Raw genomic sequence first — 24,263 nt, 5'->3', positions numbered from 1 at the left:
TGAGCCAATGTCCACAATGTCATCCAAAAAGGGTACCACCATGATCGTCTTCCTCTTGGACTCCTGTCACTGATATAGGAAGCCCTCCTTGGTTTCTTCGGTCACCATATGGAACAACTCGGATGCCCTGGAGATCATAGAGTGGAATGATCCCATCTCGTCTGGTGGAGAGCCTCTATGAGGAGCGTCAAGGTGCAGTGATTCTTCGTCTGTCGGGACAAAGTCATCTTTGTCGGTTTCTGTTGCCATCTCTGTACCATTGTCTGTGTGTGTATCCAGGTCCGCTGGTCGGGTCCCGAAGTGGTGGAGGAGGCTGATGCAGCGTTGTCGGATCACGCTTCATCTTCTTACATGGAGGCTGGTCAGGGGGCCTGCAGTACAACAGGTATTGGTGCTGGAGGCAACCTTTGCTGGATCTCCATCACTAGGATGTGGAGAGTTGATAGGATGTCCATGTAAATGTTCCTAGACTGTGGAGGGAATGATGGAGTCCTAGGCCTTTCGCCAGCATCCTCCTCGTGGACTGTATGTGTGGATGCTTGATCGTTGTCGTTTTTGGAGGTGATGTCCATTGGCTGAACATAAACCTTGGAGGGCTGCTTTGGGGCCTCCTCGCCCCCCACCCCCTTTATCCTTCCTGAGTGCCGTGTACCGGGACCTGAACCGGTGCCTTCCTCCGCCCGCAGCCTTCGCTGCTGCCTCGGCACCCGTGTCATGCCGAGGAGGCAGGGATACTCGCTGCGCTGTAGGGACCAGCCTAGTCGGGTCGGCCCCACCCGTCGTAGTGGTTGCCCCAGAGAATGTCGGCAAAACAGTCGATGGCGTCTTCGGCTGCGCCTGGATGAGCCTGCTGTGAGGCCTTCTTCTCTTCCTCCAGCCTTTGTTTCTCCGATTTGTCCCGTAACTTGGCCGGGGTGGAGGACTTCCTCTTTGAGGAGGAACCCGATGGCAGGGTGGCTGCTGAGGTGGACGGCGATCGTGATCTATCTGACCAGGGACCTGCATCAGCAGCGAACCCGGCGGAATTGGCCTTGTGGCTCTTGGCCTTCCCTTGGACCCCCACGGATGGGGCATCCTCAAAGGACTTTGACCTCCTTCCGGAGGGAGACCGCTCCTCGGACCGACCGGTCCTGGGTGAGGCATGAGGTTTCGGCCAAAAAGACCGAGTTGAAAAGACCTACCCAACCAAAAGTCCTAAAGAAGGTACTACCAAATGTTTGACCTTCTAAAAGGTCGAATTTTGGTTGGTTAGATCTTTTCAATTCAGTCTAGGGCTGCAGGGGCTGCAGGGGTGCCCCTCGCGGCCCTTGCTCACTATACTGTGAGTGGTGTTTGCGGGGGACACCCCTGCAGCTGAGCCGTCAACAAAAAAGGCAAGGACCCAGTGGTGCCGGTTCCCGATCAGGGATGTGAAAGAGAACACGTGTCGCAGGGACAGAGCGAGACAGAGTGCAAGGTAAGTCGGGGGATGGAGTGTGGGGGTGTGGGTAGGGGTGTTTTGGGGGTGTGGGTAGGTGTGTGGGTGGAGGTGTGGATAGGGGTTTGGGTAAGTCGGAAATGTTCAGGGGAGAAAAGACAGAACATTATTTAAAAATAATTATCTTCAGTCTTTTCTCCTTCAAACATTTCTACTTCGGGCATTCAACCCCAAATCGAGGCATGGCCCTGCTTGGAGCATGGGTCAGGGGCTTTACTCGACTTGATCCATGGTGCCAACCTGCTATACCCGCCATTCTTCGTTTTCTTTGCAAAGCCCAGGCATATCTCGTACCCATCCTCGTTGTGGTCCGAGTGTTGGCTGTACAGACACTTCTCATGTTTGTCCTCCATGAAGACGTTCCTTAGTGCATTGGGTGCAGGGCCTCCTTTTTCTTCTCCGTCATGGTCGGAGAGCATGAACTAGGCACACAAGATGGCCTTTCTGAAACTTCGCCAAACAACTGCCCTTGAGGGGCGCGCAACTTCACCGACAACAGATCCCCATTGCCGGCCGATGAAGATAGGAGCACACAGGCTCCGATGGAACAAAAATAGAACTTTTCTGCAAAAAACTTGGCAAAAAAGTAAAAAATAGCTCAGAGAGCAACTCGAGGACTCCCAACACTGTTGCATGCGGTACAAATCTGAAGATGGATGTCAGAGACGGGGCTTAGGGAGAGGACTGTCATTCGATGGGGGCAGTATGACCCAGAGGACAGTGATTGGTTTAGAGGAGAAATACAGTTTTAAAGTGAAAGTGAAACTATTTTTTCATTTACAGAGGATTCCCAGGCTGACGACAGGGAATATTCACGAGCATGTGAATCCATGCCAGACCCCATGCTGGAGAAGGGTTGTATATTCTTTTTGTGGGCCATTTCTCCCAAGTCACGCTGCACTCGTACACTTGGTTTCTTTAAGGGCATTGACCATGTGAACAATCCCCTTCCACTCATCTCATCTTACTCACAGTGACGGATACCTGCAAACAGATATGTTAAATCTCACTGAATTTGGTCACTCTGCTAATCCAGACTGTGGGCCTGGACGCAAGTCAATCAGAGCCTCTGATATTAATTGATTGACTGATTTTAATATTGATTTGTAAAAATGCAGAAGCGCTTTCTCTGATTCCGCACATTGGGTGACTGTAGACTTCAATTGCCTTTCAACCTCGCCTAGCTTCCCTTCTGCTGACTCTTTCTCTGGTAGGGGTAGAGTGGAGCACAGTGCCTCATACTGAATTCTATTAAATATCTTCTTCACATGCCTCCTTGTTATCAGCAGAACATTTAAAATTGGAAGTGATTAGTAGAAAGTGACTGCAGGCACACAGGTGAGTGGTGAATGGAGGTTTACAAGTGACTATTGTTTGTGGCAACAAAGTCCTATAAGAAGTGTGAATGTTGTGTGCTTAGAAATAAGAGGCATGCATTATGAGAAGCTGCATGGTAATACGGATGCATAATGTGGTCAGCTGCTTAGAATCATATTGCACAGTACCATGCTGTGTGAAGCAATAAAAACAAGAAGGTGATTGTATCATGCATTTTCTCTAACTGTGTTTCATGATTGTATGAGTGTAAAGCCGAAAGGACATTTCTTTAGGGTCATTTGTTCCATGTTGGTTCTCCTAGGCTTTATTCAGAATTGGGAAAATAACGCTAAAATCATACTTTTTTCCTCATCATGTATCTATAAGAATTCATATATTGTGATGTAGACTTATTATGTGTATACTGGTACCTAAACTGTAAACTGTGTTAAAATCCCTTGTTTTCCATTTATAAAAAATATGTGATCACCACCAAATGCTTACTCTCAGTGTGCCTTCATCACCAAAATTGGGATTGATTCAGTTCACAGTATGTGATTTTTTTAAAAAAAAACACCACTCATGTTTTATTAGACTATGCATGGGTACTCATTATGAGGCCCTCAAGATATGTTGGACTTCCAACTCCCACCTGCCTTAGAATCACAGTCAGTGGTGAAGAATCCTGAAGATTGCAATCCAAAACATCCGGAGGAGCACAAAGTGAGTAAACCTGTAATTTAGTGTTGCTCCATATATATCAGCAATAGTTACCATTCATGTATTGCAAAACTGTAGTTATGTGTCTCTTGGGTTACTCATTGAAATGTATTGTACTATCACCCAGTATAAAAGACAGTGATGACACCAATATCCTTTTCTGTGAGGTCACTTCCAAAGATGTCAATACACATGCATAGGCCAAGGGCACGGGGGTTGTGCGACGCAGGTGTTTGGCGACAAAGGGTTAGCAGCCCAGGTGCGAGGATGCAGCGCAGCCATTGACCATCCACGACTGCAAGATAAGAATGGCGCGGGCAAGGAGAACAGCCATTTCTGCTCGCTACTAAACTGCCCTACCTCTCTCTTACCTATATTTCCAATGTGTGTATCAACTTATACTGTTCTGTGCAACCATTAGGCCGCCCTCTCTCGGATAGAAGTACTTTGTGTTATGTAATTCTGTTGCTGTTATCTTTGCATTCACCAATTTGTGATCATCCTCCACCGCTCCTAAGTACTGTTGATTTGCTGGTGGTGCTCACAAGAACTTTTTTTCTCCTCTAGGTTTAACTGATCTCTGTTGTCTTTACTCCATTCCTACGTACTGTTGATTTGCTGTTGATGCTCACTAGGCCTTTGTTCCCATTCTCTAGGTTTAGCTGATCTCAGTTTCTCTTCCACCACTGTTAAATTTCACTGTTTGTCTTCATGCTTTCCTTTTTTTGAATCTTTCCTGGTTGTGCTTCTTCTGTTGCTTTCTGTGTTGTTGTTGCTCCCCCTCTAACCCACCCTGTGTATCTTGGGTGGCCTAGTTGCCTGCTGCGCTTATATTTCTCCTCTCTCCCCCTCTCGCAGCTCCCTCCCACTACCCGCACTCCTTGTGTGGTGCTCCCAATTTCTCCTATTTTCTCAAACTGCTATTCTATCAACTATCCTATCCCTCTCACTAAGTCTGGAAGGAAAATGTTCAAGAAGGATCTCCTGGTCTCCAATAAAGCCTTCCCATCGTTGATACCCATGTCAGCGCCTTCTCCATACAGACTCTCACTGACATCCTCTTTGCCGTTCCCTCTCCTGCCCTATGGACCCCACATATGGTTGCAGTTCTCCCGTCTTCATCCTCCACTCCAGACAATGACGGCACCCGTTGGGAGGACCTCTTGGCCTCCTTCCTGTCCTCCAGAGCCTTCATTAATGTCTATTTAAATGCACAATCATGGTCCAGGGCTCTCAGCCTAATCTCCTTCTTCTTGATAGGTGCCTTCTACGTCTCATCAATGTCCTCCCTTCTCCTACTATTCCTCCTACCATCTCTCTGGCTCCTCTGTCACCTCCTATGATCACCTCTCTGGCTCCTCTGCCACCCCCTTTAACCTACTCTGCCTCCTCTCCAGCGCCCCCCTGCCTCCTCTCTGGCTCCCCCTTCTGCTCCCTCTCTGGCCCCTATGCCACATGCTTCTACCTCCTCTGCCACATCTCTACCATTTCCAATGGGTATACCTCACTTCTGTACCCCTCCACGGACGTATTTCAAAAGTGGAAATCTGCTGTACAAAGCTACTCTCAACTCTTGCTCTGCGGTCAAACACTCCTCTGTCATCTGCCACCTCCTTGAAGACCTTGACCTGGATAGTCTTGCTCTTACCGAGACATGGTTCATGGCCAGCTCTGTCAAAAGTTTTGACACTCTCCTCCCTGAGGGCTACAAGATCCTCTCCGAGCCCAGGCCTAATCGACCCTAGCGGTAGGGAGCTGATCTTTCCTGAGTGGGTCCCTGCTTCTATCATTCCTACTCAGACCTACTCCTCTTTTGACTACCTTGTCTGCAGGCTCTCTATCTCCCCTGGCCTCTTTCTGACTGTGGCCACTATCTACAGGCCACCTGGCCAGGTCACCCTCTTCTTCTATGAATGGGCTGACCTAACCTCTTCTCTCATTACCTCTACGCTTCTCCTCCTCTGGGATTTGTACATCCACCTGGATTCCCCTGACCCCTCCTCATGGCTTTTCCGCAACCTATGCGACTCTCTCTCCCTCTCCATTCTACCCTCTGCCTTGACACACTCAGCCAGACACACCATGGATGTTTTCATCTCTTCAGGCATCCCTGTCTCCAACCCCCTCACTACTCTTGGACTGACCACTTTGTACTTTCCTCTCGCTTGAAACTTCCTGCCACTTGGCAAACCCCCCAACCCCCTCCCGGCACTGCTACCTTCCTTCGCGGTAATTCGACCTATGAAGTGAGTGTGAGTGGCTGCTTTTGCCTCCACTTTCTATCTCCTCCTTCGCCTTCAGTCAACTCCCACTCTGACCCAGCCTTTTCTAACCTTCACCTTTCTATATCCAACCCTCTAGATATCCCTGCCCCTGTTATGAGGATCCATTTAAAGCTTGCCTCCAAGAGCAACTCCTGCTTTGACTCTGTCCTGGCTGCTCTAAAACACAAGTGCAGAGTAGCTGAGCGGAAGTGGAGGGCTTCGGGCACATCGACTGACAAACTGGTCTGCCGCCTGCTCCAAAGGCAATACAGACTCTCCATCTTCTCTAAGAAGAGGGTCCATATTCAAGCCTGTATCTCTGCGGCCACTAACAGGTCCAAACCTTTCAGAATCTTCAAGGAGCTGGCCAACCCTACTGCAGTCTCCACCTCTCCTATACCCTCCCACACCCTCTGCACGGTTCTGGCATCTCATTTCACTATTAAAACCCAGGACTTCCTGTCCTCACTTTCCTCTGTTCCTCATCTCTCTCCCTCTACCTCTCGAAGGCCCCTTTTGGCCTCCCTCCCTCATCCCCTCATTCTCTCCTCCCTCTCGCCTATAAAACCTGATGATGTTTCGGTATCCAGTGATTTAGTGATTTTAACGAAAACATTTTTAAATGATGGACATTTTAACTAAACATTTTTATCGAAAAAAATATTGAACTTTAAACAAATATATACACAGTGGGTGGGTTAAGGGATTACAACGGGTGGAGGGGGGTTGGGGTGGGGTTACAAACATGGAGAAATTGGGAGATTAGGGGGGACCGTCCAAATACCCCCAAAACTCTGGTTTTCTTTCGATAAAACTGTTTTGTTCAAAAATCCTTTGCTACATTCTTTTCTGTAAAATCAAATAGAACAGATGTTTCTAGACCATTCCCATTCAGGACGTTTCATCCAAATAGGTGCTCCCCCAGAACCATTAATGACAACACTGTTTCCCTTGCTCCAGCCTTGGCCGATTTCTGTAATCATTCCTTTGCGACTGGATCTTTCCCCTTTCTTCTCAAGCACTCACATGGGCACCCTTTCCTAAAAAGGCCTTCTGCCGGTTCCATGTCATTTCATCAACTGCTTTTAAATCGCCAGGCTTTTAAACGTGCACATTCCATCAAATGTGCTCATGGTTTTTTTTTTGTTGTTTTTTTTGGGGGGGCGGGGGGTCTCCCCAAACCTCCCACCCACTCTTATATTTTACTATTGCCCACCCGCCAAAACCCTTATTTGCCCTTCCCACCCTCCCTAAAATATTCGATGAGCACATTCGATGTATGTGCACTTTTAAAAGCCTGGGGATGAAAAAGCCGGCGATGAAAGGACGTCGTACCCTTCTGCCGACCCCTCCTGCCCGGCTAACTATCGCCCGATCTCTATCACTCCTTTCCCTGGAAAACTCTTGGAGATGTTGCCATCTCAAAGCCAACCCTACACTACTGAATCTGTTGGCTGTCTCCATGACACCAGTCTGGCTTCAGAGCAGCCACATGTTTGTGAACATCTCTGAAGATCTGCTCTCTAACCTTGATTCCCGCTCTCCCTCCACCCTCATCCTCCTTGACCTTTCCTCTGCTTTCGAATCGGTCAATCACCCCACCTTGATTAATCAACTATGCAAGAACCTTGGCATCATGAATCAGGCTCTGGCCTGGTTGCCATCCTTCCTTGTGGACTGACTCTCTGAGGTCCAACTTGCTCTTTACTCTCTGCCACCTCAATCTCCACATGTGGTGTTCCCCAGGGCTCTATCCCCTGACCCTGGCTCTTCAATATCTATCTGGCTCCTTTGGCCCACTTGATTTCCACCTTCTCCTCGAACTTTCAGTGTTATGCGGATGACACACAGCTCTCTCTCAGGCTACCCTCAGCCTCCTCTCCTTCCTCGCTCATTCCTGAATGTCTATCCGCTATTCAGGCACGGTGTGCCTCCAACAATCTCATCCTTAATGCCAGTAAAACAGAGATTCTCCTCATTGGGACCCCTGATCCCGATTTCCTGCTCTCACTCTGGCCACCCTCCTTGGGCCCCCTCCCCTCACCCTCTTGTGAGGCTAAAAACCTTGGTGTCATCTTCGACTCCACTCTCTCCTTACCTCACAGACCTTGCCAAGAAGGTCCACTTCCAGCTGCACCTCCTCAGAGGTATTCTACCTTTCCTCGCCTTCCCCCAGGAGCTCACCGTCTCCAGAGCTCTGGTTCTCTACAGGCTGGACTACTGCAACAAGGATTCAACGAAGACCGGCGCATAGCAAGACGTGTGTCGTACAGCAGGAAACAAGACACACAGGACCAGAGGGAGGAACGTTTAGACAAGACGTGTACAAGCCACATGTGAAGAGTGAGAAAAAATATTTAGAAGCCTATCGCAGCTATTGAACATAAATGGAAGTTTCACAAATTACCTAAGGGTTCACTCCCTCTCAGATTCCAAAGAAACACAATGGAAATGACCCTCTAACAACATAATTACAAAACTATATAAGAACCTCCTGAAGAACCGTCCTAACAAAAGACAGGGAAACATGTGTCGAGGTTTCTTTAATAAAGAGGAACTTTGAAACAAAAGCAAAAACAGCACCAACAGTATTACAAGTGAGGTTTCTTTAAGAAAGAGGAACTTTGAAGCAAAAGCAAAAACAGCACCAACAGCATTATAAGTCAATTTAAGAGGAATACCTATCAGAGGATTCTTCAAGAAAGAGGAACTTTGAAGCAAGTACCAACAGCATCAAAAGTCAATTTTAAGAGGAATACCTATCAAAAAAGACTCTTATATATATTCCTCTCGTCTGATCTTGCGAAGTCCACAAGCCACTCCAATATAGTCCCGATTACGTGGACAGACCACGATATGGTACTGGCTGACGTCGATTGGGCTGACCTGCCTGTCGCCGGAGGATCTTGGCGCTGCAACGAGTCCCTTTGGACTGATGTGGTGTTCAGAGGAGAAATGGAGACCGAGATTGAAGAATATTTCAGGACAAATGACAATGGAGAGGTCTCCAAACAAGTGATCTGGGAAGCTGGGAAGGCTACGTGGAGAGGCGTGCTAATACGCGAGGGCTCCTCTAAAAAGAGAGAGCGGAGGATTGTCGAAAACAAGCTGCGCAGTGAAATACACCAGCTGGAGAGCGAATTGAGAGATGAAACAGAAATAGACTCCACCAAACTGGACATGGCCCACCGCAAAAGGGAAGAACTACGACTGGTGGAACATGGCCAGGTGGTGCGGAAATTGCAATTTCTGAAACAGACATACTATGAAAAAGGTGACAAGGCCGATGCACTCTTAGCTGCCAGGCTCAGAGAACGGAGAGAGGAACGCAAGGTTAAGGAGATATCAGAGCCCACTAGCCCCACGACTCACCTACCCTGCTCAATACCCGAGCGTTTTGCCACCTTCTATGAAAATCTTTATACCTCCGAGCTGTTATCGGCTCATTCTGACATAGCGTCCTATCTGTCCCCAATTACCATCCCTACAGTAACGCAAACGGAAGCCGAACTCCTTGATAGTCCCATAACTGAAAGCGAAACGAGAGATGCAATCAAACGACTTAAACTAGGAAAGTCACCGGGCGAAGATGGCTACACGGCCGGCTTCTATAAGACCTTCGCCGACCAATTGTCACCATTCCTCACAGAACTCTTTAACGAGATAGTGAGCTCTGGGACCGCCCCAGATTCCTTTAAGAAAGCCCTCATATCTGTCATCCCTAAAGAAGGTAGAGACCCCAAATTGTGTGGATCGTATCGCCCCATTTCCCTCCTCAATCTGGACGCGAAGATCTATGCCAGGGTATTGGCCGCCAGACTAGAAACTTTAATGCCCAAACTAGTCCATTCCGACCAGGTCGGATTCATTCTTGGCAGGCAGGGCGCTGACACCATGCGTAAGACTCTGCACCTTGTCCACGCCGGACACAGTCTTCCAGACGACCCGGCCCTCCTTTCGATTGACGCCGAGAAGGCTTTCGACAGAGTGGAATGGGACTTCCTGAGTGCAGTCCTCCAGAAAGTAGGAATAGGCCCCAAATTCTGTGATGGGATACGAGCACTATATGCCTCTCCCAAAGCGTCAGTCTTCGTTAATGGAGAATACTCCAGGTGGTTCGAACTGCAAAGGGGAACCAGACAGGGATGCCCGCTCTCAGCGATCCTGTTCGCACTTTCCCTGGAACCTCTGGCACAAAAGCTCAGAGACGACCCCCGAATAGAGGGAATACGGCTGGGAGAGACTAAATACAAAGCAGCGTTGTACGCTGATGACATCCTCCTTCATCTAACCAGACCTATGACCTCAATCCCTCATGCCATAGCCCTAATAGAAGAATATGGTTGGTTCTCCGGATTCAAAGTAAATATGTCTAAGTCCATCCTCTTCCCCCTCCAAGGTACCCCGGTTGAAAATGAGGCAAAGTTCCTCTCCCTTGGGCTTAAAATAGAACACGTGACATTACAATACCTAGGTATAAAGATTACTAGAACCCTAGATGACCTCTACGAGGCCAACTTCCCCCCGCTTCTCCGAAGCTTTGAAAGAGACCTTGAGAAATGGAGTAAACTGACGATCTCATGGCTGGGGCGTATTAATGCCGTCAAGATGGTGTGCCTCCCTCGCTTTCTATACCCCTTCCAGATGTTGCCGATCGTGATACACAAACAATTCTTTGTCGAGGTCCGGAGGACCATGCTGCGGTTCATCTGGCAGGGGAAGAGACCGAGGGTCTCATATAACACGCTTATTCTCCCCACAGAAAAAGGAGGGGTGGGTCTTCCTGACTTAAGGAATTACTATAAAGCTGCCCAGTTGCGCGTCCTAATCCCACACCTTAGGGACCACAAACACCTGCAATGGGTCCAGATGGATAACCACTATATGTCCCCCGCCACAGTGGCAGAATGGCTTTGGTCCCCATACCAACGGGTGCAGAGGAAAATCAGACAACATCCAATATTGACTACTATATGGAGCATATGGCGCACTGGGAAAGAGATGCGAGAAGTCACCACCTGGCCATCCCCACTCAGTCACCTATGGTCTCCTGGCATAAATGACCATATTCCGAACCTGGAGCGATTCCAGTCATGGTATGAAGCGGGCCTTGAAAGAGTAGGACAACTTCAGAGAAAAGACTCGTTCATTACACTACCGGACCTGACAACGGCGCTGGGGATAGGTACCTTATCGACATTTCACTTTATCCAGCTAAAAGGGGTGTTGACAAAACCTGAATGGAGAGTAAAATTGAGAAGAGACCTCACCGCCTTTGAGAAACTTCTGGACTCCAGATCAGAAATGAAAGGCCTCATATCCGTAATGTACCAAACACTCCTAGCAGCAGAAGGTGGCAACACGGAACCCCTCAAAGCCAGATGGGAAAAAGACTTAGGTGAAGAGATACTCCCCGACCACTGGGACCTGATGTGCAAAGCCGCACCCAAATCCTCCATCTCCAGCCAGTACAAACTCCATGCAATAAAGCTCCTACATAGATGGCATTATGACCCACTACGTCTCTCTAAAATGTCCCAATCCATGAGCCCGAAATGCTGGAGGAGGTGTGGAGAAAATGCCAACTACTGGCACATGTGGTGGAGCTGCCCGCACATCAAGGTGTTCTGGACTGAGGTTTTGGGATGGATTAAGGAAATAGATGATATTCACAGGGAACCCGACCCACACCTGGTTTTGTTTGGCCTTGAAAGAGATGAGGAAGAGTGGCTCCGGGTGAAAGGCCTGGCCCCCCAGCTGTTGTTGGCGGCAAGGGCCCTCATAGCGACCAAATGGAAGTCCCACCTGATCCCAGGGAAGGCCGAGTGGATCAAAATTGCTACAAATATTTATGTGATGGAAACGATCACCGCCTCCTTGCACAATAAATCTGCGAAATGTGAAACCCTATGGATGGACTTCAAGAACACGTATATCTCACCCCCTATTGCCTCCCAATCAGAGGAGCCTCAAAACCCGACCGAATGATGCCACGTCCAAAGGACAATACAAAATACAAAAAACGAGCCACCTAAGCCCGGCCGCTAACATCTTGCAATGCTTAGCCCTGTGCCAACTGCACGATACCGATACTAATGTTTCAGGATTGTATTTGTGATGTACAATAAACCAAGTGGGGGCGGGGGGAGGGTGGGAGGGAAGTACGGCAAACAGCCAACGAAACATACTCAGGTAACTGGGACTGTCGCACGTCAATGAGACTATTGGCATCTTGTTCTGATTTGCATCTCGTGCCCGACTTGCCCTCCTGAGAGATGTACAACTGTGTTTAAGTAATGTTTGCATTTTTCTGTTATTTGTAAAACCAATAAATATAAAATTTAAAAAAAAAAAAAAAAAAGACTCTTAAAGAAAAACCTAAACTGAATGAAAACGCTAATTCAGTGCATGAGTTGTAACAATTTAAGAGGAAGAATCATCTAAATTATACCCAGCAAACCAACTGAATGAAAAATACTAATTCAGTGAATGTGTTGTATTCAATTAAAAGGCCCAATTCAAAACATTACAGCAGTTTTTTGTCTTTTTATGGACTACTGCAACAGCCTCTTTCTTAATCCTCAGTCATGGTAGATGCCTGCTGGTGAGCCTAGCATGCCCAAGTCTCAGACTAAAAGGTTAAACATGCAAAATGAACATATACATACAGATTTAGTTATTATTTGGTTGATTTGTTTCATAAAGCACACATATACCTCCTTGTAGCGACCTTAGAGACCTTGAAAGTAAGCCCCTGAACGCTCACACCAGAGAGAATACAACCCGCTTGGGAAGAAAGGCCCAAGTCTATCTTGTAAGGATAACAAGTTTAAGCTCATGCACAGATGAGAGCAACAGCAAGTAACTCTGCTGCCAAGAACATTCTGCCAAAAAGAGGTACAAGCAGAAACATTTAAAGCAAAACATTGTCATCGATGATGCAATACATATGGTGACAACCTGCGAGGCTGATTGGATGGACCCTATAAAGGTGCTGCCTTATCCATATGGAATGACAGTTTATTGGTCCCAGCCCAGTCCGTCCGTCTTCCATCACGTGAGCGCTGCAGGGCTTATCTTCTTCTCACGTCGAAGGTCAGACAACAAATGAAGTACACTCCTACTATACAGCTTTGTTTATCACTCACACAGTGCCCTTGGCAGACCTAAAGATGAGCACACAGAAGGTTCCTAGGCACTCTAACCTTCGCACACACATTGTACTGAGTCCCTCCGCACCATCCAGCTTCAAGGTCTCTGCCCTCATTTTAAACTATAATTTATCTCTCCCAGCACCTCGCAATACAAATCACATGAGAGTTGCTTCAACTATGCACCCTGTCCATCCTCTTTGAACATTTCAGGACTTGTTACTTTGGGGTTCGTGGTCAAAGGGCACCTGGTGTCATGGAATTTGGGGATCCTGGGGTTTAGTCAGTTATGTGGGCTATAACTCGTGGTCACGCGGGAATGGGCCGGGTCATGCTTTGACCAAAGTGAGATAACATGCACACCAGGCGCTGGCCTCTGATCGCGGCCTTGTAAGGCACATTCATCTTGGGTGAAAGACACATCTCTGCAACACTTTTAAGAATAATGAACAAACAGTGTGGCAAGTGGGGGTGCAAACTGTCCTCATGGGAGCTTTGACATGACTGGAGATTTCTGTTGCCTCGTGAATGTGGGCCTACGGCATGCAATGCCACCTTTACCGTGATTACTGCACAAGCCTTCTCTCCTATCTAGGAAAGTTTTAATATCTAGTCAAAATAGCAATGCCACCCGCACTTTGGGCCACACCATATGAATACACTATATTCCCTTTCACTAACCCTCCCTGCCCCCATGTTCATTACAGTGCATTGAATGCATCTTGCCTTACTTTAAAGCGCCTGGGGGGGTGGGGCTGCCAGTTCCCAACACACTTTATTAAGAAGTATATATGCACGCATACACATATGCCATAATGATGTGAATAAAGATTATGGCAAAAACTCAGCACTCCTTTTTAGCATGTGGTAGAATGTAAATGTTTTATATATAAGCTGCCCAAAAAGAGAAAAAGGCAGCAATTGCTCACTCCTGGCTACATCAATCATGAATTTCCTGCCCTTCCTCTCACCTTCCAAACGATAAATACATGCTAGGTTATGCTCTATACTGGCACATATGCACATTCTATTATTAAGTACATCAAGATGGACAAGTCGAGTAGCACACACAGTGATGCTATAGAAGCCAAGATTCATACCTGCTGTGAGATAGGCATAATAGCACTGCGACCATCGTGACTCATTTTTTAGTCTTTCGAAAGATGTGAACGCCTCCTTAAAACTCAATTCTATCATACTGCACCATCCTAAAAATCAGGGAAAATAGCAGGATTAAAATCATTTCACAAATTACCTTAAAAGATACGACTCCCTCGGTTGATCACAGTATTTAAAACAGTAGTTCACAATCTCTAAATTTAAAACTCAGCTAATAAAACCATCTTCATAGTGGCTGCATTCCAGGTACAATAAATAAACATATTAGAATAAGAGATGCTTTTTAAAATATCCTCTAAATGACCTGTGATATGTTAGTTTTGTTACAGTTATCTGTCAATTTAGTCATAAAAAAGGAAAAACACGAGTATGGCTGACATCGTAAAGGCCAGGCCATTTTTGTTGGCCAAATTCCTATATGTGAGGCAAAGGTATAGCGAGAGGATGTGTAGAGGTGAGAGTTTGGATTATGGAGGAAGATGTAAATCCTCGATGTGTGTCTTATGTGTGCACTATTAACAAAGTTACGCACTGTAGTGACTACCTTATTCCTAGTCCATAGTCCCCTTTCCTCCATACTTGTGCGACATTCCGTCCTTTGGGACAGGACCAGAGCACTTTTTTTCCAAAAAGCATAAAAAATTGAAAATTGTTGTCCTTCTCTTTTTATGCAGGGTACCGCACACTGCCGTAACCCCGCCTCCTGAGCTCCACCTCGCGCATCGCCCTTCAGTCCTTTTCTATGGCCAGGTCTGTGACCAATTAAGCAATAATAGAGGATACTATGGACTAGGAGTACGGTAGTCACTACGGTGAGTAACTTTGTTACACTCCGACGTCCCGTTCCCTTTCCTCCATACTTGTGGGAGATTCCAAAAGCACTCCTCACAGGTAATAAGGGTGGATGGAAACTCATTACTGAAAGAGGTTTTTAAGAACAGCCTGATCGAATTGAGCATCAGCCCTGGAGCTCAGGTCCAAGCAGTAATGCTTACAAAAAGCTGATGGGAGGCCCACGTCTCAATGGTCTCCCAGGGAACATATTTTTGGAAGGCAACAGCAGCCGCTTTGCCACGTACAAGGTAAGGCTGAAGGCCCTGAATGGTATAGGCCTCTGAGATACAGGAGGCTATCCATCGGGAGATAGTAGCTTTTGAAGCAGGTTTCCCTTTCGGGTCTCCGAACATAACAAAGAGTTGGGAGGAGACCCTGAGTTCAGTTGTTCTGTCCAGATAGAACTTCAGAGCTCATCAAACATCTAGATTGTGTAATACTCTCTCGGCATCTGAGGCAGGGTATGGGAAAGACTGGTAATGATATAGATTGATTCAAATGAAAATCTGTCACTACTTTAGGAAGGAAAGAAGAATGAGTGCGGAGCACAACCTTATCCTTGTGAAAGGTAAGGAACGGATGTTCCACGGACAAGGCTTGAAGCTCGCTTACACGCCTTGCCGAAGTCACTGCAATCAAAAAGGCAACCTTCCAAGAAAGGTACTTCAGATCCGTTGTGGCCATAGGCTCAAATGGCTTATGGCATAAGGCGGTCAAAACCACAGTTTTGGGGTCACTTTGGGTGAGGATTGTGTACAGGTAAAGAAAGATGTAATAATCCTGCGAAATGCCTCTTAATGACTTGGCTCGTCAAAGAAAAGGAACAGGCATCCGTGGACAGGTAGGCAGCAATAGCCGACAAGTAAGTCCTACAGGATAGGACATGGATTCCCGAAGCAGCCAGATGAGAAATGAACGAAAGGAAAGTGTCAATCGTAGCATGTCTGGGGTCTAATTGTTTAGCTAAACACCAGTGACAAAACCGGAGTCACTTGCTCCTACACTGAGAATTCATAGAAGGCTTCCTGGCCGCTTGGATAATGCGCATATTGTCTTCAGACAGGTTAAACTGCGCTAGGGATTTGAATTCAGGCACCAGGCCGCCAAGCTGAATGATTGTGGGCAGGGGTGCCACATCTGCTGATCGCACTAGTGAAGCAGGTTGGCAATCAGCGGTAGTCTGATCGGAGGACAAATCGAAAGATGCTGAAGTTCCGAAAACCAGAATCTGGCGGCCACCAAGGAGCTATGAACAGGAGAGTGCAATTCAAAGCATTCCTGAGCTTGCATAGTGACCGATGAATCAGAGGAAGAGACGGAAAGACATATGCCTTCATGTTGTGCCATGGAAGTTCAAGAGCATCCCCTAGAGAAGAGGCCCCGAGACCGTTCCTGGATGCATAAAGAGGAAGTTTCCTGTTTTTGCAGTCGCAAAAAGGTCCACTTATGGAGTGCCCCATTGGCGAAAGATGTTGCAGAGGACTACCATGTTCAGTTCCCACTCATAGCTGGCTGCTGTCTGCCGGCTGAGTGACTCTGCTTTCACATTGAGTTGGCTCGGAATGTATACCGCCAGCAGCCAAATGCCGTGCTGGATGGTCCATTCCCACATCTGAATGGCCAGGTCCACAAGAGGTGGTGACTTGGTACCACCCTGCTTGTTGATGTAAAACATGGATACCGAGTTGTCTGTGCAGACGCGGACCACCCGGTTCGTGATGGATGGTTGGAACGCTTTCAGCGCCAGAAAACCGCCAGGAGTTCCAAATAATTTATATGAAACTGCCTGTCCAGAGATCGAAAACCTGGAGATGATGCAGAGTTGCTCCCCACCCTAGGAGGGAGGAGCCCATGGTAATCGTCACTTGCGGGCAGGGCTCCCGAAAGGAGGCCCCCACCATAAGATTGCTGGCCGAGGGCCACCATAGAAGGTCCGTCATCGTGCAGGAAGGAACCAGAATCATCTTGGAATTCGAGTCCAAAGCCTGACACCCTGGGTATGCCTCATTTTGAGACGCGCAAGAGGGAGAGCAAGTACGCATGAAGCCATGAGGCCCAGAAGTCTCCGGAACCATCAAGCCGTCATGTGCTCTGACTGGATGAAGAGCTGACACGTGGCGAATAGATCTGCAATCCTGTCTGCCGTTAAATACACCCTGGAGTCGATCGTGTTCCAACGAAAACCCAGGAAGATCTGGTCTTGGGTGACCGTCATGGAAGATTTCCGCCAGTTCACCGAAAGCCAGAGGTGGAATAGGAGCTGAAGGAGAGACTGGAGATTGCTCAATGCCGCCTGAGGACAGGGGATGCGTAGGAGCCAATCGTCCAAATACGCATATACATGAACGCTCTGTAGCCGAAGGTAAGCTGTGATGACCGACATCTTCATAAAGACACGTGGCGCCGAGCTGAGACCGAACGGGAGCACACAGAACTGGAAATGCTCCCCTCCCAGGGAGAAATACAGATACTTTCGATGCGGTCCCTGGTCAGAATGTGCATATACGCGTCCTGAAGGTACACAACACTGAGCCAGTCGCCTTTCCGAAGAGAGGACTTCATTTGGCAGGGTGTGATCATCTTGAATTTCTCTTGGGGAAGAGAAAGATTGAACTGGGAAAAGTCGAGGATGGTGCGCAGGCCAGCCTGGTTGGGTTTGGGCACTGTGAACAGTCAAGAGTAGAAGCCCTCCCCTTGCTCCCCGAGCGGAACAGGTTCCACCGCCCTGAGGTCTAGAAGCTTCTGAACCTCGGCTCTGAGAGAGGGTGTCCAGATCTGTTGGAAGGGAGGATTGAAGGGTGGAGTAGGGGTGAGGGGCAAGCAAAAGCCCGCCCGAGTGATTGACAAAACCCACCGATCGTCGGTGATGGTCTGCTACGCCTCCAGATGCGACGAGATTCGTCCTCCTACTGGAGTGTCGTGCGACTGACAAAAAATATAATTTTGTAGATTTGTCGGCAGGGAGACTACCTGCTCCTGTAGGCTGAAGGACGATAGAAAAACCCACCACGTTGTTTTTTCGACGGGTGTCACCAACTGGAGGGTCAGTTCTGCGCGCCCGGCGGTCCTGAAACCCTCTGAAGCCAGATAAGGATCGAGACTGAGACCCCGACCTATGGGTGTAAGGGGCCTTAGCTGGGACCTTTGCCAGGACTGACAAAGATTTGGTGGTTTGGGTACTCGCCTTGGTCTTTGTGAGTTCATCATCCGTAGAAGAATGAAACAACTCCTTTTCGTCGAAGGGAAGATCCAAAACTTTATCTTGCACCTCCTTCGAAAACTTTGTTTCATGGAGCCACGCCTGGTGGGAGGTGCCAATACCCACCATCAGGCCTCGAGCTGAAGTATCCACATGGTGTGCCACAGCCTGCAGGATATCCTGTGCCAGCACCCTAGCGTCTGACAAACCGGCCTTTAAGTCATCTAGCCTATCCGAAGGAATGCACTCCTGGAAATCAGCCAACTCCCTCCACAGCTTCATATTAGCTGCCGCCAGTATCAGCTCGGTATCAGCTCGGTATTTGCTTGGCAAAGTTGCAGTGCTGATTTAGCAAAGACTTTCTTGCCCAAGGAGTCCAGAATTGTGTCTTCCTTGGAGAGAATCTTAGCCGCAGCTGTAGAAGTCGCAGAGGCCGGCTTGGATTGAAGCGTAGCCGCAGCTACCACTGTCGAGGAAGGGAGCGGACTAGACGCCAAGGCTATCTCCTCGGAGGTGTGAAGCCTGTAACAGGCACCGATTCTCCTATTAATATGCAGCCCGGAGTGGGGTTTATCCCAGACCTTACGGGCCTCAGCCAAAACGTCCTTCTGGAGGGAAAGGCTGGTGCGCTCTTGTGGTGACAGGGGGATCGCTCCCGAAAGCACCCCCTCGTGTGGAGCGGGGGCGTCAGGTACTGGAATGTCGAGGAGGGCCATCATATCCAGAACCCGGTCATGGAATACTCTGACAGAGCAGGGCTGCTCATCGCTATTCTGATCTGCCTGAGGGTCATCCAAGGGATCAGTGGCAGACGGCTGGGTCGCCGCAGGTTTTAGAGTGCTATCTCGCACTGCCAGTGTCTTCTCTACGGGAGACAATGGGGGCAGGGGAGGAAGAGCTGGAGGCGGACCGATAGGGAGAGGTGGTACAACTAGCGGAGCCACTGGAGTGGAAGGAGGTGCCGGAGGTTCAGGGTATAATTCCTTGAAAAGACCTTTAAAGTACTCTTTCATAGGGTCAGAATGCATGAGCCGCTGAAATTTCCCGAAAAACACATCCTCTGATGAAGGCTTAGGCACTGGGGTAGGCAGAGGCCTCTCATAAGGGGCGTACCCCCACAAATGCAATGAGGATGGTTGCCAGGAAGGCCCAACATCAATCGGGTCCACGTAGATCAGTGGAGCAGAAGTAGGAGGAAGCGAGACGGTATGTGGCAGCGTCATACGAGCACACCAGTCATAAGAAGGGCAGAACATGTTTTTACATTCCACCAAAGGTGAAACAGGCTGCTCAGCCCCAAAACTAAGATTCCCAGCACCCACCATCCCGAACCTAGGTGTAAGGGAAGGATCCAAAATGGCCGCCATGGACCATGAGGGTGGGCCACCATTTTGTTGATGCCTGAAGAGAACTGCGTCACATGTACAGCTGAGGCAATCGTCTCCACAGGCTGTTCAGGGACTTAAGTAACAATTTAGTCTTGACACAAGGATCCTCGGCCGAGCCAGTACTGGGGGGTCTCGGCTGTTGGCTTGACATCTTAGAGGTGGCCCCAACATAAGCCTCCAATGGAGGAACCTCTGCAGAGCCGGTAACAGGGGAGTTATGGTGCATAACCACCCTCTTTGCCCCCTGGACGGAACCAGTATCACCGCGATGAGCGTGGGAAAACTGAGGAATGACCCTTACAGACAAGACCTTAGGAGCAGGTCTCTCGGTTTTGTCAGTACAGACCTTAGCCTCAAGTAGAGGAACCTCGGGTTTCATCCCGGTATGTATAGCTCGCTCATGAGGAGCCTCAAGCCGTGGCTTGGTACAGAAAGCACCAGAAATGGAGGCCTCAGAGCGAACCCTTGTGTCCAAAGCCTCAGACGAACTGGGCCTAGGTTTAGCACCCGACAGGTGAACCTCAGAACGTGTTCCGGTCATGGCAGGTTCGTCGTGGGAACCCTCGGAGAAAACTCTGGTACACCTATTAGGCCTGTGAGGCACCTCAGGAGAAATCCTGGTCGTAGAGCTACTAGAGCCCCTCCCTGACCGAGAAGACGCCGGAAAGGAGTCCCCCAGCCGGGGTGCCCTAAAAAGTAAGGAACTTACCGGGCGTCTCTTCTTTTCGTTGATGAAAAGCTGAAGATGAGGCGGAGGAATGCGCTGAAAACCGTCCTCCCACCGAAGAAGATGACGCTGGAGTGCCCGGACGGAGAGGGAATCGCAGTAGAAGCACGAATCCCAGCGGTGGTCTGGCCTGAGACCCCCCAAGCAGAGGGAATTTGCAGGAAGAACAGGACACAAATCCCAGGCGCTCCAGCATAGACAGAGGACTATGCGACCACAGAACCGGAGCAGGAGAGGACAACGGGAACAAAAAATTCCGAAGAGGCAAGTGGGTTCAGTCCTGCCCACGCTGAGAAAAGGACTGAAGGGCGATGCGTGGGCCGGAGCTCAGGAGGGCGCGGTTATGGCAGCGTGTGGTACCCCGCGTAAAAAGAGAAGAAGGACAACCATTTTTTATACTTATTGGAAAGAAGTGCTCTGGTCCCGTCGCGAAGGACAGAATGTCCCACACGTATGGAGGAAAGGAGATGGGACGTAGGAGTATGTGTTTCCATTATCAACCATTGTAGGGATAGGCACTGTTTTTATGATCTTACAGCTTTGTTCTTGCAGAGCCTCCAACAGCAGATGTGATTTTAATATATCCATCAGTGAAGCCAAGTATGCAAACACTAACCTGGACACATTTTTGGACCTTTTGAAAGTAACTACTAGGTACATACAGCACAAGGAATTTGTTTATAAATAATGGCACACTTTTGAATGGTTTCAAAGCGTTTTGAGATTAAGATATCACAATCTGAAAATATGCTGTAACATGTTTATAGTAAACTTAGTAGGCTCTGCACAACTACTTATTGAATTTAAAAGTGCAAACGTTTATGCAATTGAGTGTTTGCACAAGGTCACAACCTTAGGATCAGTAGAAGATTCAAGACAATATAACTTCATAAAAGGGTTTATTGTCATTATTAGAATTTCAATGTTCAAGTACTTAATGTTGCTGGCTAATTGGAACCTCGTTCAGTCTGTGTCCTTAAACTACTCCCTCCTCCCACCCTTCTCATTCAAAGCCACATCCTTGGTAGAAATGAGTCACTCGCAGTTTTTTTTTTAAAACTTCTTTTTATTAACATTTTTAAAACATGAACATTCCCAATGGTCCCCTTCCCTTCCCCCCCACGCTCCCACCCCCTTCAAGAAAAACAAATCGACTTTCAATGTTCCTTAACTTTCCCAACTGCAGTCTATCTCCCCCTCCGCTCACTGTAAGTCCAGCAGTTTGAGACGCTGTGGGCGCCAACCAATCCTAAAGTCGTCTTGGAGAAAGGCCAAAACTTCTCCCCATTCACTAGCAAAGTTCTGCGTTGCATTGTTCAGAGCGTATGTTGCCCATTCCACCGCGACTATTTCCCAGACTTTCCGGAGCCAATCCTGAAAGGCAGGTATTGTCAGGCTTTTCCAGTTTTGCGCAATCAAAGACATTCCTGCAATGATGAGCATAGTCAGCGCTCTTGCCCTAGCTCCCGATGCACATTCCGTGTCTTCATGGTGAATGCCCAGCAGAATCAACTCTGGGGATCTGCTCCCCCCTGAGCCAAAGGCCTGTTGTTGAGCTTTCCGTATTTCGTCCCAGAAGGGTGCTATTTTGGGGCAGCCCCACCAAATGTGCTCTGCGGTCCCCACTGCCCCACACCCTCTCCAACAGTCCCTTGATGTCTCAGGGTATACTCTGTGTAGACTGGCCGTAGTGTAGTGCCAACCGTAAATAAGTTTATACCACGCCTCTTGGGTCTCGGATGCTCTTGCTAATTTCGGAATCCTTCTCCATAGTCTCTCCCTTTCTTTCTTCTCCATCTTCCTTCCCAACACCTTTTCCCATTTACCCATAAAGGCCCACCTTTGTCTTGGTTTGGCCTCTTCTAAAATTCTGTACAGATGCAAGATTAGCCCCTTCGAGCCATCATTAGACATTAAGAATTTTTCGAATTTGGTAGGGACTCTGGTAGCCGCCTCTTTATTTTCTGAATGCATCAACCAATGCTGCAGCTGATAGTACCGCAATCTTTCCTCCTCCCCCAGAGTGAAGTCCCTTTTACATTCAGGAAAAGAGCTAATCTCCTTCCCGATGAACATGTTGCGCATCCTCTTGCACCCCCCGTCCTGCCATTTTTTGAAAGCCCCCTTCTCCAGCCCTGGTGTGAAGTCCCCATTTTCGAATATTGGTGTGAATGGGGATGGGAACGTAGTAATGCCCCTTTGTCTGGCCAGCCTGTCCCAGTTATCCGCCATCAATTTAGTGATGGAGCTCATATACATATGTTTTGGACGGTAGCATTTTGGAAGCCTTAACACCACGTCCAAATCTTGTTTGGCTACTGCCCTATCCCTTTTCACCCAGTGCTTCTCCTCCCCTCGTTGGAGCCACTCCCTAATGACTCTCAAATGTGTCGCCTCATAATACTGCCGAAAATCAGGGAGGGCCTGACCGCCTTCCTTTCTTGGGGCTGTGAGTAACTGTCTGCTGACTCTAGCTTTCTTTCCCTCCCAGATGACATCGTTTACTATGGTTCAAAGCTCCCGGAAGAAGCGCTCCGGGACTGCTTGGGGTATAGCTTGGAACAGATATAAGAGACACGGCAGTACCACCATCTTAATGGCTGCTATTCTCCCTAGCCAGGAGACGCGGAGATTCCGCCATCTGTGGAGGTCCTTTCTAATGTTTTTTACTAGAGGAGGGTAGTTGGCTGCGAACCACCCCGGGAGCGTTGGAGTTATCTTTACCCCCAGGTACACAATCCCCCCCAGGACGCAAGTAAACGGAGAGGAGCCTTTGAGCTCTGCCGCTCCTCCTTCCCCAGACTCAGAACCATTAATTGGGATTTGCCCATATTGGAACGCAACCCTGATACCTCCCTGAAATTTTCAAGCAATGATCTACTGGCCATGCAGGAATGGGACGGGTCAGAAAGGGTAAGTAGCATATTGTCAGCGAAAGCCGCAACTTTGTGTTGGGTCCCCCCAAATGGAATTCCCCGGATGTCCCTGACTCCCGGATGGCCTGAAATAGCAGCTCCAAATAAATAGCGACCAGTAAAGGGAACAGGGGGCATCCCTGCTTCGTACCTCTGTAGCTGGAATACTCTGGATGCCACCCCATTAACTATCACCTTTGCCCGTGGACCGTTATAGTTAGTTTTCACCATTTCCAGATAAGTTCCACCCAGACCCATGCATTCCATAACCTTAAAAAGAAATGACCACTCCACCCGGTCGAACGCTTTTTCAGCATCAAGCGAAAGAAGAGCCACGTGGGTGCCCGTTTTTTCTACCTTTTCTTGTAGATCTGCCACCCTCCTGATATTGTACGCCGTTTGCCTGCCTTTGATGAAACCCGATTGGTCCTGGTGGATTAGTTCTGGAAGTAACCCCTCTAGCCTATTCACCAATATCTTGGTGAAAATTTTCACATCAACATTGATAAGGGCTATCGGTCTAAAGGAGGACCTTTCTAGCAGATTTTTCCCCGGTTTCCGAATTAAGGAGATTTTGGCATCCTTCATGGAAGGGGTTACTTCTCCAGTTGTTTTGAAAGTGTTGAAAAGAAAGGTTAGGTGTGGCACCAGTAGTCCGGACAACTGTTTGTAAAAGGCTGCTGAGAAGCCATCAGGACCGGGCGCTTTACCCCGGGTCAACTTCCCTATTACCCCCCTCACTTCATCCTCCGTAATTTCTTGATTCAGAATTTCTTGGGCCTCGCGTCCTACTAGTGGGAGCTGAACCTTATCTAAAATGATCTCTTGATGGCGACTCTGGGGGTTTTGGGACCCATAAAGGGATTCATAATACTCCGTCATAGCCTCCTAAAGGTCCTTGAGTCGGGTGGCTCTCCCCCGTAAGTAGAGCTGTGATTGTGTTTCTCGACTCCGTCCCCCAGAGAAGTCATGCCAGGAGGGTGCCAGTCTTATTGGCCTTGGCATAGAATTTCCGCCTCACCAATAAGAGGGCTCCTTCTGCTTTTTGAGTCCTTAACAAGTTTAGTTGGCCCACCGCCCTCCTATAATCCCTATGATTGCGTCTGTTGGGAGTCTCAACAGCTTTTCCCCTCGCTACTTCCACCTCCCTTT

At 48.4% G+C, this 24,263-nt stretch overlaps 1 protein-coding gene across 3 annotated transcripts in view; it reads right to left on the bottom strand.

Moving 5' to 3' along the window:
• The window catches only part of TTC39C (tetratricopeptide repeat domain 39C), a 986,275-nt gene that overhangs the window by 393,791 nt on the left and 568,221 nt on the right, over positions 1-24,263 (bottom strand). For all 3 annotated transcript variants that reach the window (XM_069620912.1, XM_069620911.1, XM_069620913.1), the window contains one exon: positions 14,030-14,137. In XM_069620912.1, coding sequence (XP_069477013.1) covers positions 14,030-14,137 — 108 coding nt within the window. The remainder of the gene's footprint in view (positions 1-14,029; positions 14,138-24,263) is intronic.

This window comes from Ambystoma mexicanum, chromosome 5q (assembly GCF_040938575.1).
Source record: "Ambystoma mexicanum isolate Mex_15411 chromosome 5q, UKY_AmexF1_1, whole genome shotgun sequence".
Classification (NCBI taxonomy): domain Eukaryota; kingdom Metazoa; phylum Chordata; class Amphibia; order Caudata; family Ambystomatidae; genus Ambystoma; species Ambystoma mexicanum.
This window is presented reverse-complemented; position numbering and strand designations above follow the sequence as displayed.